The sequence below is a fragment of the Onychostruthus taczanowskii genome, unplaced genomic scaffold (assembly GCF_017590055.1).
Source record: "Onychostruthus taczanowskii isolate IOZ18803 unplaced genomic scaffold, ASM1759005v1 scaffold119, whole genome shotgun sequence".
NCBI lineage: Eukaryota > Metazoa > Chordata > Aves > Passeriformes > Passeridae > Onychostruthus > Onychostruthus taczanowskii.
Genome location: NW_024498340.1, coordinates 683,498 through 699,107, shown reverse-complemented (window position 1 = coordinate 699,107; position 15,610 = coordinate 683,498). Strand labels below are relative to the sequence as shown.

The 15,610-nt window shown below is 35.3% G+C and overlaps 1 protein-coding gene across 3 annotated transcripts in view; it reads left to right on the top strand.

The window, feature by feature from the left end:
* Nucleotides 1-15,610, top strand: part of RELCH (RAB11 binding and LisH domain, coiled-coil and HEAT repeat containing) — a 77,280-nt gene that overhangs the window by 30,069 nt on the left and 31,601 nt on the right. For all 3 annotated transcript variants that reach the window (XM_041427776.1, XM_041427774.1, XM_041427775.1), the window contains exons 9-11: nt 2,820-2,895; nt 3,278-3,373; nt 12,000-12,112. In XM_041427776.1, coding sequence (XP_041283710.1) covers nt 2,820-2,895; nt 3,278-3,373; nt 12,000-12,112 — 285 coding nt within the window. The remainder of the gene's footprint in view (nt 1-2,819; nt 2,896-3,277; nt 3,374-11,999; nt 12,113-15,610) is intronic.

Below are 15,610 nucleotides of genomic sequence, written 5' to 3'. Positions count from 1 at the left end.
GAATTTATGACAGTAGAAACTAGAAGGACATCGTTTGTTCTGCTGATCATAGTTGTTTTAACTGTAAATGTAACATAGATTTATTTGAAAAGAAGTTGAATGAAGCTGTGAATCCCCACTGAGTTAAATTCACAAGTCCCCTCAAATGCAGTTCACTGCAGAAATAAAAAATGCATGTGTAATATGTAGCTATTTTTGTACTCTGCTTTGGGCTTAATATGTCAGCAAAGGGTCAAAGGAAAGCATATTTGATACAGTGTTTTACAGACCAGTATCTAGTACTAAATTTTCTTCCTGGATTATGCCCTAGGTTTGTAATAATGCAGTATTTTTTTCACTGAGGAAATAAATTATTTGTTAAATGTTTTGAGATCTGCAGGAGAAGCAGCACAATGGAAATGCTGGATGTTTATTGATTTCAATCCACGTTTATTTATAGAAGACAATTACTGTCATTTATTCAGAGTGTACTGAGAAGGGTTAACAACTAAGACTCTATCCTAAAAGGCAAGATCATTACTACTGTATCTGTGGAGTGTTTTCTTGGCATAAATCTTGCCCAGATGGGAAGAGAGAAGGGGAAGTGAGCCTGCCTTGTGTGACTGCACTCAGAGCAGCTGTGCGTGCATGCTGGCAAATGAGGACATGACCATCATTGGAAAAATGCCTCCGTTAACAGATGGCAGCGCAAAGCACTAGCAGTGGTTTAAATAGACTGCACCACATGTGTTTATTCAACTAATTTGAGGTGTGTGGTAATTTGCACCAAATACAGGGTGTTTCTGTATATAGCAATCCTGGGTTTTTGAATGAATTGAGTCTTTTGTCTCAGAGTTTTATAGAATAGAATAGTAGGGCCTGGGCTTTTCATTCCTTGTTCTTTCTTCTGTTTGGACGTCTTCACTGCTGGCATCTGTTGGCCCTTGAAGACACTTGCCACTGACTTGTCTGCAAAAGGCCTTGGTCTTTTATTGTTTTTGTCCAGCGTAGCCATCAAGGATTTGGTTAGACTTCATTAAAGAGAAGCTTTCTGGACTGCAAATATAGCCAGCAATTTTAAGAGGATCCACACTGCCCAGCGCTTGCTGTTGTTTAACCCACAAGGAGATTAAGTGACATATTGTCATACTTACTTTTCATTCTCTGCAAAGTGGGAATGGAACTTTGCCCTTGTGTAGTATTTTAATTAGGATTCCAAGTGGGAAAGGATCTGTTTTTCTGCAGAATGAATGCCAGGTTGAAGGACAGCCTGGGTAAAGGGCTGGCCAAGGCCTTGCCTCTGTGTCAATCTTAAGCTGCTGCTTTGCAGTGCTTGCTTATGTTCTCCCAATGTAAAAAACTCTGCAGTCTTGAGTAGAGCCTGTAAATCCTTCACTCAAGAATATTTTACAGCATAAGGACTAACATATTGTGAAAGAGGTCTTTTACAACTAGCTACTGTTTAAGTAGTTTAGCAACTTTTTTAAAGTGAAACTTGCACAATTGCACAAAACCAAGCTGAATAGAATTAAAACAAGCTTCCTTCATTAAAATTGAAAATGTACTTCAAGAATCTATACTGTTAAGAAAAAAAACGATTTTAAGCAATTATTAAAAAATCTTGTTTATCATAATTTTCTATATAGTGAGAAGAGAAAAGCTGGTATATTTATTGATGTCCTCTTGAATTAGTTTAAGTAATTATAAGTAAGATATTTGATTCTTAATGGGCTTTTTTCAGTTAGAAAAGGGTGAATGATGTTGTATTCACTGTAAGAAGTATTATGTTTCAATCTATTAGATAAAATGTGTGTCCATGCACATAATCGTTTGTGTGTTGGGTTTTGTGTGCTTGTGTATATTTTTGAGGGTTCAAAGGTGTTACCAATTTCCACATAAAAAATAGGAGTTGCCTCCTCTCAGTGTCATTAGAGGACTCAAACAGCAGATGATGGAAATGGGTGAGATGCTTTCTGTGCATAGTTTGGAAGGCAAATGTTGTCTTTCTTCTTTAATAGTGGATGAAGCAGTGTTAGATTAGCATCTAAGTACAAGGCCTCAGATAAGGCAGAGGAAGTTGTCATTACTGGGAAAAATAGGGAGCTGCTGCTTGCCTGTTTAATGTAGTGGTCAGTAATTGTTTTCTGAGAACATTTCTGCCAAATTACCCTCTTCAGACACAGCTGTTTTGAAGCTTTTATCAGGGTTTGATATGGATGCTTAAGGCTTTGAGTAGCTCGGCTGCATAGGCTGGTGCTGGATGTGGCCATGAGGCAGTGCTTGTGCAGATGCACCCTGTATGAGGGCTTAGACAGCAGTTTAAGATTGATTTTGAGGTTCTGGCAGCATTTGAATCCAAAGTTAGATCCCAAAGTGGCAGTTGAGCAAACTCTATTCAACCCTGAAGCTCATAACTTGACTGACTACTCAAACGCTTTTATGCAATTTGCAGAATCAGAGCGTTAAGCAAAAATTTTGTTTCATGTGATTTCTGTGCCCGCCCCACCCCGTTTGCATAATTGTGTGCTTCCTCTTGTATTGCCTAAACTTCCTTTTCTTCATGCTTTAGTCCTATTTTTGTCTGTGCAGCAGTTTGAAAGATGTTTTATTTTTTGGAACTAAAACTAACTTCTTAATTAGGATAATCAGGGTTTTTTCTTGCTACAAACTAAACACCCTAAAAGCCAAAGATAATATTAAAACTTCTGTAGTATGAATCACTTGAACATTCTTTCTGGGTGTCATTTTACCTAGCCAATTAAACCAGAGTGGAAGGACTCGCCTTATCACCTTTCTGATTTATGTTTTCTTCCCCCTCTCCCTTTTTGATGATATTTCAGGAAATTGTCACCAGCTTTCCATCAAGCACTACTGTCTTTCTGTCGGATGTCAGCAGACAGCCGTTTGGGATCAGAGGTATATTTCCAGTTGGCATAAACTAAAAGATCCTTCATTTTGCATGGCAGCAATAGTTAAACAAGCAATAATTGCTTTGAAACAAGACATGGAAAGATTAATCTATGTGCATGAAAGTTAAGAAATAAAGATATGTTTTCAGATTTTAAGCTAAATATGAAACCTAGTGATAGAGGTGTAATTACTGGGAACTTTTGAGTCTCTACAAGTGGATTCATGCTTTTGAAAGTACTGACACATCAAAAACTTACAGCTTAATGTATGGAAATAAATACTTTTCTGGTAAGTGATCAGTCTGCTGCAATTTTTATTATTCCTTTCAAATGGTGTTTTTCTGTTCCTGTGCTTCTGAAAAAAGCAAACAAGCAACTTGGTTTTCTAGGTATCTCGGATTGCAGACAGTGAGAAAAGCGTCATGTTAATGTTGGGACGCTGCCTGCCTCATATTGTTCCTAATGTGCTGCTTGCGAAACGAGAGGTGAGGAACCCTGAAATTTACATTTTATTTTCATCACGATATTTTGTTATCCATTTTGAAGATGAGGTGTCTAATTTCATGAAAGTCTATTACTTGCAATCATGTTCTTACTTTTGTGCATGCATCTCTGCTCCTAGAAAATGGTTTTACACCTCTGTCAGGTGAGTTCAGTAAACCTGCATAGTATCCTAATATTCCTTCCTCTGCTTAAGGCACCCATTAGCATTCAGCAAGACTGTTACTGTAGGTCCATCTGTTTGTGGTAGCACAAATGTTTTTGTAAGGGAAGACCATATCCATGTGCATTGTAAAAACAGGGTCTGTAACTTGAAACATTGTTTCATTTATTTCGTCTACCAGTTTAAATAAGGAATAAGTTTCAGATTCTTTTGCAGCACTATGTACTTAAACAAAAATAATTTTCAACAAACAAATTATTTTAATATCTTTTCTTGGAAGCTCCATGTACCAGCCAAGTGAAGGTTCATCAAAAATACCCCTTTATAAGAAAATGAGCACTCTTGCTTATGTTTTCCTTAACTTTAATATGAGAATGACTAAAAATTATGAAGATGTAATGTATATTTTAAATGTAACTGAAGGTGATGGTTTGCATAATAATTCATGCTATATAGCATACAAAAGGAAGGAAAAAAATGTGACTGGTTTTGTTCTGCTTTGTGTAAATATTGCACATTACCAAATATGTAAAGAAAACTCTAAAAACTGAAGAGATATGAAGGAAAAATTCAGTGTCCTTATGGTTGACACTGAAATAAAGGGTTTGAAGTAGCATATCTCATTGAGCAAGTTTAAGTCCTTGTTGACAGGACCTACAGTATGGTAGACTTAGTCGTGTGTTTTGCATAAATTCATTTTAAGGCTTTGAAAATTCCTCAAGAAATTTGTACTGATCCTGTAACCTGAAATTTTTCTACCATACAAGTAATTATCAGCAGCTGACATGGTGAACTTGAGATGTGTACTGTGTTTTGAAAATTCATAAAAGGCTTTTAATTTTTGAGGGGGTGGGGGTGTTAACTGAGTGCTCTGGAAATGCTTCTGTCTTTCACAATAATTCTGTGAATGGTCTTGGATCAGTGCTTAATTTCTGATTTCTTATTTATTCCTTTCCTTCCTTCTGCTTGGCAGGATGTGGTATTTTGGCTCCTTTTCACAGCTTTTAGCATAATCTGTGTAATGTGTTGAATATTTTCGTGACCTTTTAGTCTGTTTCCTATTTGATTCCTACTTAGGTTGTTTTACAATGGAAGTTACATTTGATTACATGTATTTTTGCCTTAAATTATCTGCTTTAGTTTAATTCAAAAAGCCACAAATGACAATTGAGTAATTGTATTACATGGGATGCTTAATGTTTCAATAATTGAAATTTGTTTTAAAAATGTCTTCTTTTAGTGACCTGCCACCTTTTGCTGTAACTGTTTTAATGTTCTTTCTGACATAATCGTGGAACTTGAAGGAAAAGTTGGGTAGATATCTGTCAGTATTTATCCTAATCAAATTATGGAAAGCTAACCTAAGAACTAGGATGTCTTCAACAAGGTATAACTTTGACTCTTGTCTGAAAACAACCTTATAATGAGACTTCTGCACAGAGAAGTGGTGTAAAAATATACCTAAAGATCACTAATTTGGGAGAGTTGTGTAACAGGTTCAGATCACAATGCAGAGTTCTCGCCAGTCTGCTCTGAAACAACAAGAGTGGAAGTATTTAAGATCTTACACTATCAGTGTATTAGGATGGGAGTTAAACATAATTTTTTGATGACTCCCTGAAATGTCTTTGTTCTGTAAGCATCCATCATGTTGAAATTGCTTGCATAATCTTAAGCTGAAAATTATATGCTGTGCATCTTCATTTCGGAGAAACTGAGTTTGCCGAGGCTGACGATCTCTCTGTAGTTGTTGTCCTTTACCAGAGATTCAGAAACCATTTTTCCTGTGCTTTTAAACATCTTAAGGTCAGTGGCAGCCTGCCTGATCCAGTAGTAAGTGTTCTGGCAAATATTATAGTTGACATTTCTGAAGTTATTTGTTTTTGTGTATTAGTGCAGCTTTAATTGTTCTTCGGTGTCTGTAATTTAGGTTCCAATGGAAGGCAACAAAGAAGGAAAGACACAGTATTGAGTAGGGTGGCTGAGGGGATAATCTTAATTGCTTCTAAAAAAAGCAGGTCAACTGTGTAAAATCAATAATGCATCATACAGGAAAATTGCCTCAAAGCAATTCATAATTGTCAAAATTCATGTAACAACATATAAATTTAATTTTATTTTCATCTCAGGCATCTAGGTTAACTTAACTTCCTGAAAACATGTACATCAAAATTTAGATTTGTATATGAATGCAATCACAAATAAAGGAGATGTTACAATCCAAGTAACAGTTAAGTAGAATGACCAGTAACAAAATGCTAAAAAGCAATACTTAAAAAAAAAACCCCGCAGTGTTTGGGGTACAGTCTGTGATAATACTTCTTGAAAATGAGCAGCTTGGGTTCGTAAAAATTTATCTAGGTTGGAATCTGCTTTCTCAATTGTCATTTTATCACTTACAATACATTAACAATCAAAAAATTGCAAAAGTAAAATCAGCCACCTTCTATTTATTAACAGATGTACCATAGAAAAACTCCTTTGGCTAAAATTTAATTAGAGAGAAGCAGTCCTTTAAAATTTTTGTAATAACTAATAAGTGCAATACTCATTTTTCACTTTCTAAGACGTGAAAGTCAATGGTTTTTTGTCAGGAAACAAGAGTAACCTTGTTTGTACGTACAACTTCCATATTCTGCAGTATAATGGAGTTTGGCCCTGAGTAAAGCTTTTGCTTGAGATCTTATTACTCTTGTTCTTAATCAGCACATTTATTTAATTATGTCTTTCATATCACCCATTGTTCCATTGCTTGTTTTTAACTTCTTTTGTGTTATGCAAACTTAGCAAAATCGTGATAGTGGTCTACTGAAATGCACCACTGAGTAGTTATACTGAGGAACTGTTATTTATAGAGAGTTCAACATGTTACGAATAGAGTTTTGCTTTTGTTTGTAAAGTTGAAGCAAAGGTAGTGTTAAGTCTTGAGACTCTGGATTGATGCCATTCTCAACTACACTAGATCTCCACTGTAGACTGAAAGTAATCACATTAATGTGTGGTAACTGCACATAAGTATCACCAAGGCACTTCAATTCTCCTACAAGTCTCTTAAAACACAGTAGAGTTGAGTATCTTGCCATAAATTTTCATCTCACTCTTATGCTTTAAAGGCCATAAAATACTGGCTTTGCTAAAGAAATGCAAAAGAAGACTGCCAGATCTTGGCAGTATACTTAATTGTTTGCTTCCAGGGGTTATATCTAGCAGATTTCATCATGGTTGGATATGGATAAAGGTGCATAGACCTGAGTTGCTGGGCATGAAAATTGTCAGTTGTCAATATCTTCTAGATGACCACTGTAATTTCCCGTTACAGGGGGAGAATAAAGAAATCTAAATGAACAATTGCAATACTTTGTTACTCTGTAAAACTTAGATTGCAGTAGGCTTCTATAGATTATGTTTCTAAAAAACAGGGGTAGTATTGACCACAGCCTGTTTGCTGGTCGTTTTCTAGTGTATGTGCAGTGCTGGTTTTGGCTTGCAGGTCTGTTTTGTTTGGCAGGGAGGAAGGGTGCACATGAGACATAACCATTTTTTAAGTCCCTTTGTTCCCTTCTCCTCGATAGGAGGGCCTAGTGCAGTTTCCTTAGAGTAAAATAACTCAGTCTCATAGAGAATCCTTTTCATCTCTAGTCTGAAAGCCCATGTCTTTCAACACTTGGTAAAGCTTAGACAGTTCATGGATGCACGGAGTTAAATTTGATGTTTATGCAAGGAGTTTTATTTGATGTTAGCTTTTGTTATATCATAAACTTTTGTATGTGTGTTTTCAAATAAACAGTAGATACAGACAAAGTACAAAGTTTTTTCACACCCACACCCTATCATTGATTCTTATGTAAAAGCATCCCTTTGAGATCTCTGAGAGGCTTACTTTGGATCCTGGAATAATAGTCTCACCCTGTAAGAGGTAATTAGAGCTGTGATTTTAATATTGGTAAGATTAGTAGCACAAAGTTTTGAGTCATGCGTTAATCCTATGATTAAACTTTTTTCATTTTGAGACTAAAAGAATTAATTTGGAACTTTAAATACATTCTTGCCCAAGACAGTCCCTATCAGTGCATGTTGGTACCTGCAGCTATTTCAGTTGCAGACAATAAGATTATTTCATTTTCTTTACTTGTTGGCAGAGGCTAAGTTACAGAATAATTTTAACAGAGTATTGGTTCACAATATAAGCACTGACTATTAAAGAAGATTAAAAGGCACACACTAACAAAATTGATCATGTCATACTGGTTTATATATTGTTGCCTGCAATATTAATACATTCATATTTGGAGTAACAAAAATATTATTTGAACCTACTGAAGTAACCAGTCTTGACACTTAGCATTAATTACATGTATTCTTTGAGATAATTATTTTGCTTATGAACACTCCAACAATAAGACAGTAATTAGTGAGAGCAGTAACATGCAGAAGACTTGTTGGAATGTTTAGCAAAACATTGTTATAACAATGGAAACAACACTGACAGAAAATTCCTTGCTACCTTCTGAGATGCTCAGTATATGATGCACTTTAAAAAACCCCAAAGTTTAATATTTTGTTGTAGTACTTACCATATGTAGAAGTATAGTTGCCTAGTATAGGAGTATAGTATGCCTACATGTAGGCATATAGTTTAGATGGTACTAATTACTATTAAAAAGCCATGTTCTTTTGACCATAATGAAGAGAGAGCTACTCCGTATGTCCATGTAAATGTTGCCTTTATTGATAACTTAACGCAAATAGTGAATCCCTTTCAAAGATAATGGAAGAAGTTGTTCTAAGTTAGGAAGTTGTCCAGAGATACTATGGTGAGAAAAATATGAGTTTTTCCTTGGAAAGACCTACATGGAGAGTTACACAGAAGTAGAGCAGAGGGAAGATGGGCTGTTTCAGTTCTCCTGTGCAATGTGTTAGATCAGTCTCAGAGCACTGACTGTCAGTCACCTGTATGTAGCTTCTCTCACAGTAAAAGCAAAATACCTTTGCTCTTCATTCTGCATCTGAGTAGCTCACAGGTATAAACTGCCTCAGATTGGAATTCGGCTTTTCAATAGTAGAGGTGGGACCTATGACACATAATGTTTTATTGCATTGAGCTGCAAGTGCTGACAATGTTATGATGTCAGTCTGCTTGGAATCTAATGGGAAAACAGTATCAAAGCTCTGGAAGTCACTCTTCTTGCTATGGTCATGAGTCACTAGTCACCCCTGTTGGCTAACACCAACACGAACTATCAAAACTCATGTTCTGAACTCAAAGGCAATAGAGAAAAGAAGTACTTGGGGATGAACAGAATGTTTAGCAAAGTTCCCAAATTAAATAGAGGGAAAGTTGTTGGGTTTTTTTTGAAACTTAAGTTCTTGCTTTATGACTGTCAGCACAAGTGGTATTCCTTCCCGAGGAATGCAGAGTGTTTCAAATAGCACTGGAAGTCCACTCCTTGATTATTAATAATTAGACAGAGTCTCTACAACCACATTGTGAACTTGTCTCTTGAATCTAAACAGCCAAATACTAATCTTACCATGTTTTATTGGAAAATTGCTACTTTCTATAGCTTCTCTGCTGGCTTAAAGAATGAAAAATCTGAGATTTGTAATACAAATCTACATCAAAGGCATGACCCTTAGCAACAGGAAAAAATGAGCTCAGACCTACCTGTAGGTTGGTTTTTGTTCTTAATGCTCTTGACTGTCCTTAGAAGAATCTGCCCCTTATAAGTCCTTGGGAGACTTCACTTGACCTGTTTCGTCCCTCTATAGAGCAATTTTGTTCTTCTGGTCCCACAGTCCCCTTTGCTTCCAGTTTTACCTTCCTGTCCCTGAGGACTTCAGGGAGCACAGAAAACACTGTTTGAGACTTCTCACTGTTTCTCCACTCCCGTTGATAGAAGGAACTGTAGAAGCCCTGATGCAGCGATGCAGAGAACACTCTCTTCTCCCATAGTATGCATGAGAGAATGTGACCCATGGACGAGAAAATACAGCTATTTCCGTCAGCTATAATAACCAGCTTTCTACAAGGTAAAGAACCAGCCTTGTATCTGCCCATGTCCTTGCTGTTAGGTTACTCATTAGCCTTTCAGACTCAAGGCAGCAGTTTCTAAGTGAATATTCTCAGGTGTTGTCCTTTCACACAGACTCGGCTGAAAAAAGACAATGTTAACTTCCTTAAGTTCCATAAGAGGATTAAAAAACCCCCACCTCATGGTACTACTTTAAAATCTAGCAGTAGTTCTGAGTAAGCAGTTGAGATTTTTGAGTAGGTACTCAAACATACTAAGGAAGTGAAATCAATGTGTTGGTTTCAACAGATGAAAAAAAAAATTCCATAAATGTCCCATTTCATGGAGTGTATTCTTTGTAAAGTTTTTCATAGGAGTATTTAAGAATACTTGCAAGAGCAGTTGAATAATGTGAATTTAGAGTAGATTTCAGAAAGTTAGATTTCACTAAATAACAAATGTTTAATTAGCTTTAAGTTTTTAAATGAGCTTCATTTTTTATGGTAGTAGTTATGTTCTTTACCTACAAATTCCAATCAGATTTCCTATTTAAAAGATTTGAGTTTAATGTGTAAGTAGTGGTGTTGAGGCAGGTATTATTTTAGTAATATTCTTTCAAGTATTTTTGAATTAAAGCAGCATTTGCAGGAGAGAAAATTCTATGCAGTCCAAAAAAAAACTTAAATAGGTTAAACCCACTGCCTTCTCATAACTTTAAATGGGCAAAAATCTTAAGTAACCAAAAATAATGAGAAGTAATGTGCAGATTCTAGAGGAAAAGAAGCTCTCTGCTGAAGAAAGTTATTTAGTTCTTCATGCAATTTAATTTTGTAAAGTTTCTTTAATGGAGGCCTTCAGTTCATGTCATTTTGTGTTGTGCTACACTTATTGTAAAACAATCCCAGCTACTCTTAAAAGTATTTAAGAAGTGGAAATGTTCCAAGTATTCAATTCTATTTTTCATTTCTCCTTTTCTCCTTTTAGATTTTTTTAAGTGATAGGTAGGATATTTCCGTGTTGTCTCTTCTGTCATAAATTCCCTAATCTGTATCATAATTGAGTTAAATATTGCCAGTGTATCTTCCAGAATCATAGACTGTTAAAATACAGTTCAGGTTGTGTCTTGGTCATGTTTGGACATGGAAAATAGTGCATTAAGTAGAATTCTTTTAAATGAAAAATAAAAAAAGGCTTGTCAGGAGTTGACTAGCTTAGGCACTGCTCTAAAAGGGAGTCTTGTTCTATGTTTAGTATAAATAGGGCTCCTGCTGTTTAGGAAAACACAAGAACATCATGATTAGACCTCTTTGTCTGCTAGAAGAAATTTGCACCTCCCTGCAAAGTCATTCTAAACAACCACAGATTTTCCAGGTTTTATATAATTTCTCCCACTAACATTAGGTGTGTTTCCCACTGTCACCTGCTTATTTGTCACAACTTAATAATTCACCAAAGTATTTCTGCTGAAAATTACTCCAAAGTACGCAGCAGGTGTGCAAGGTAATCTCCAGATTACTTGCCCATGTTTTTTTCCAGACACTGAAGTTTTTCTTGTTCTTTTTTTCCTGACCTCCCAGTGTGATATTTCTGTCCCTAAGATATTAAATCACTTAAAAACTGTCCGGCTTCCAAATTCAGTTGGAGTAAAAGCTCACATCAGCAAGGTCAAGGGAAGGGACTTCCAGACAATGTTTTAGAAACATTTGTTTCTTCTGGGAATGAATACCATGAGCTTTGTAGGCATATTTAGAAAGGAGGAGGCTTTCACTATTAAGATCTTTATATTTTCTCTCCATGTTTTACATAGTATTTCCTTTGTAATTTGTTCTTTTAAGGGATTTTAATTGCTCCAAAAAGAAAATTCAGCTTCAGAGATCGTTTTTGTATGGAAAAAAAAAATCATAGAACCTTTGCAAAAATCAGATAATTGTCAGTCAACACGAAATCTGTCTGCAGTCACCTTTACCAATGCATGTTTCTCAATGTTTATTTTTTCAAACTTGTGCACAAAACTGTGTGGATGTTTAATTGGAAATTTTAATCTTTAACTCCGTGGCATTTTTTCATAGGAACTTTATTCCATAGTTAGCTGTGGAGCTTCAGTTCAGTAGGTAGTGAAAACAATTGAAACCATGATTGTCCTCTAATTCGGGTTACAGGTGACCTGCATATGTTAATTGTCATCTTTGCAGAGCTTTTCATTTTATGTGCTGATTCTCCCCTGATTTTTCCTAGCAGGAAAATAATTCTAACTTTTGTAGACCTTCACTTTTCTCAAGTCACTTAATAAGCCATCACGACTCCAAAGTATCTTTTCTATTTGTTTTGATGTTATGTGATTTTAGATTTATCTTCTTAGTTTATTTTGCAGTAAATGAATGTATGCCCAAAGCAATTTTACTTTGTTTGATTTTCCCCTACCCACAACTTTTTTAGGAATTGATCCCACTCATACTGTGTACAGCCTGCCTCCATCCTGAACCAAAAGAGAGAGATCAGCTTCTGCACATACTGTTCAATTTGATCAAACGACCAGACGATGAGCAAAGGTGTGTTTGCACTTGTGTGATATGGGACAAGCAGGAAGTTTTTTCTCTGTGCAAGCAGCAGTACTAGTAAAAAGTGGATATTATTGGGTGGTATTAAACAAATTTTGTTTAAGCTGGTGTTTTGCTTATGTAGTGTTGACAAATTTATGCCAAGTTCAGGACTTTCCATTTCCATGACCTGTACTTCCAGTTACTGAAATGTAAGAATGTGCTTGTAAGCTACAGTGTAATTTCAGTTCCTTTTTCTGTTTAAAGATGAATTTAAGCTGTTTGTTAAAATGATCTTTAGTGTCATCATTCTTAGCACTGATTGATGTCAAAATCAAAACAGCTTTTTTTTTTTTTTAAAACCTGTCTTAGTGATCTACATGTTTGTTCAGATGACTACCACATTTCTTTAGGGAAAATAGTGCTCTTTCTACATATGGCTCATTACTATGGTAGCAATAAAAAAATCAGAAGAATGTAGCAGTGATGTAGGTCTGACAAAGTGTTAAGGACTTTGTTTCATTTTGGTTAAGCTTCTGAAACAAATTACACCTTTTGTTCTATAAATTTAATTCTTCAGTAGTGCTCAGGAAATGTGACTTTGTACTGATCTTGATGAGAATATCCTTAAGGTTGAAAGACAGTACCCAAGCTGGTATGGTTCCTTCTCTTAGCTGTGGAACAACTTTTATTGTTTGATCTGTAGCTCTTCCATTATTTTCATTAGAGATGTTTTGGAAAGCATCTGTATCTATTGTTGCTCTAGGCTGTCTTCAGACAAAATAGGCTTTGTGAAATAGGTAGAAAGCATTTCTTTTGGAGACTCTCCAACCTGAAGTGTTCAGGCATCTTTCTAAACTGTTCCCATGGTAAAATTTAGAGATTAGGTGTAACTGAAAGCCATGGCTTTGGAGACCAAAAAAAAAAAAAGCTTAAATAAGCAAAAGCTACTTGTAGCATAGTGGCACCATGTAGATTGAAATTACAAAAATATGCAGTCTTGGTTCTACTTCAGAGTCATTAGAAAACTGCTTCTGAAATGTTTTGAATGTCCCAGTGGATTGAGAAGCTAAAATAATCTGTGGTTGAAGGGGAAGGAATTTGCATGTCACTTGTAGTCTCTTATGATTAATTTGTTAAAGAATTGGTGGCCTGTCAAGTAGACTTTTCATATCCCCCTATAGGTGTATTAGGTGTGTCTTTTCCAGCAGTTAAGAATAAACAAAAAACTTTTTCCTGGAATTTGTTCAATTTTTGTTGCAAATTAGAGATTCATATATAAAAATAACTTGTTTCCATGAGAAATCTGGGAAGAATAGTCTGCCATAAACTCTAGGACAAAGCATGCATATACATTATATACATCTGCACACGTAGAAATAATAATTGCTTTTAAAGGTGCCATAACCTGATGGAAAACCAGTCAAGATTCCATGAAATAAAAGAGATTCTGAATAGTAATTAAATAGAACATACTTTTTTGGAATTTCAGGGGGGTTACATTTATGGATTTGTATGGAAGCATATTATGCATGCTTTGTTTTTATCTAAATACATTTAAATAATATTTTAGCAGTCTTATGCAATATGAAGTGAGCAGAGACATTCAGATTTAGTCACCAGAAGATGATGTTCACTATCTCTTGTTACTTATTTATCTTCTGCTGTACTGCACAGGCCTACTATATTGTACCTTGATGCAGCAGCTGATTAGTTGACATTTTTAATTTGCTAAATGCGAGACACTGAAGTGTGACATTGCATTTCTAAGAATGAACCCGTTAGAAGAAGTATTTTGTTTTACAATGTCAAATATCTGAAGTATGTTGACAATTATGCAGAAAGCCTGGATTATAACTGTTGCCCATGGGAGATGCATTTTGGTGCTTGGCATATTTCTGTGGTCTCGTACACTTACATAATATGTAACAAGGCCACTTTTATCCTCATGGCTTTGCTCATTAATGTCCCATTCAACTTTTAAAAATGCCTATTAAATTCTATTCTGCAAAGGAGCAAAAATATATTCACATAACCTCCTTTTTTGTACAATTATGTTAGTTTTGGAGGCTAGGAGTCATGAAGAAGTGGGATTAATGTTTGGCTGTAATTGGACTAAGATTAAAACATTGCTTCAGTCACCTCTTATTCAGATCCTTACAACTTTCCTTTCCCTGACATGCTGACTGATATAATATGCTGTTAAAATGATTGCAGTAAAATATTTAAAACCTTATTTTAAAATGTTTTTGAAATATCTTCAAATTCTCATCTTGGTAGGCAGGGCAAAAAGAAATCTGACTTAATTTTGAGGTTTCATGGAACTTTTTAGAAAAGATTTGATGTAAGAAAAAATATTTTATCCCATTTAGAATGGAGAAAAATTCATGTGATTACTGTGTTCTGCTGTTTCCTAAGGTCTTAAAATATATATTCTCTTGCCCAGTTGTGTGATTAGGTGCAGTGTATAGAACCAAAGACAGTAATTCAAATGCCTGGTTTGTTTGCAGTAGAACTGACAATCACCACAGGCTTTTGTCTCCGTATTGCTGTCAGCTGTTGATTTCTTGAGTCTTATCTAATAATTTTTGTTTTCTCCCTACTTATTACCTTAATCAAAGGCCTAGTTCTCCGATTGTGGTAGAGAGGTAAAAAACCCAAACACAACACAGAAGAGCTTGGTCTGATTGTTGGCGTAAAGAATGCTGGGATAAAAAAAAAAACTTTTTTTGATAGGATCTTTCTCCTAAAAAATTCTTAAAGTGAATGAGTCTTTTTTTGATGGAGTATATTCTCTAAGGGGTTGAAAGATAACCAGCAAAATCTCTGCCTTTCAACCTTAAGGGGATGCTATTGCTACGGAAAATATTTAGGAGTCTAGACATGACACTAAAATAGTAACAAATTAATTCTGGCTTAAATTTTACAGAGAAATAATAATAAACTCTGTGTGGTGTCCTGATCTTACTAAGGAGATGATAAAATTGAGTCTCATGTGCACACATTATCATTTGAAACTGGGTATTTAATAATTCATGTAGGCTACAAAGGTAAATAGAATTGGTGAATTGCATGCAAAGTTGGTACTATTCCAATCTGATCAACAGGAAAAATAGAAGTAAACATATCTTAGCAAGATAGACACTCATTAAATAAAATACCACAAATGACAATTTAGTACATAGTCTTACTGAAATTTTATATATACCTCTGTGCCTATAAAATTGATGGAACAGTGGCAATTACTTGCAAACTTTAATGAAAAGTATAAAAGTAAAAGAATACGAATAACAGGTGATCATAGATCCTACTGGTTGATTACCTGCTTTCATTTTTTAGTGGGCTTTAGAAGATTTCTCACAAGAGTGAAGTTCCATGTTTTGTGTGAGATGACAGTAACTTGCATGTCAGAATGTTGCAAAACTATGTCATAAAAGAAATAAGCTGCTTGCTCTGAAGAAAGTTCATTAAATCTCACAAATGCTTCTAAATAAACTCAATTTACTTTGG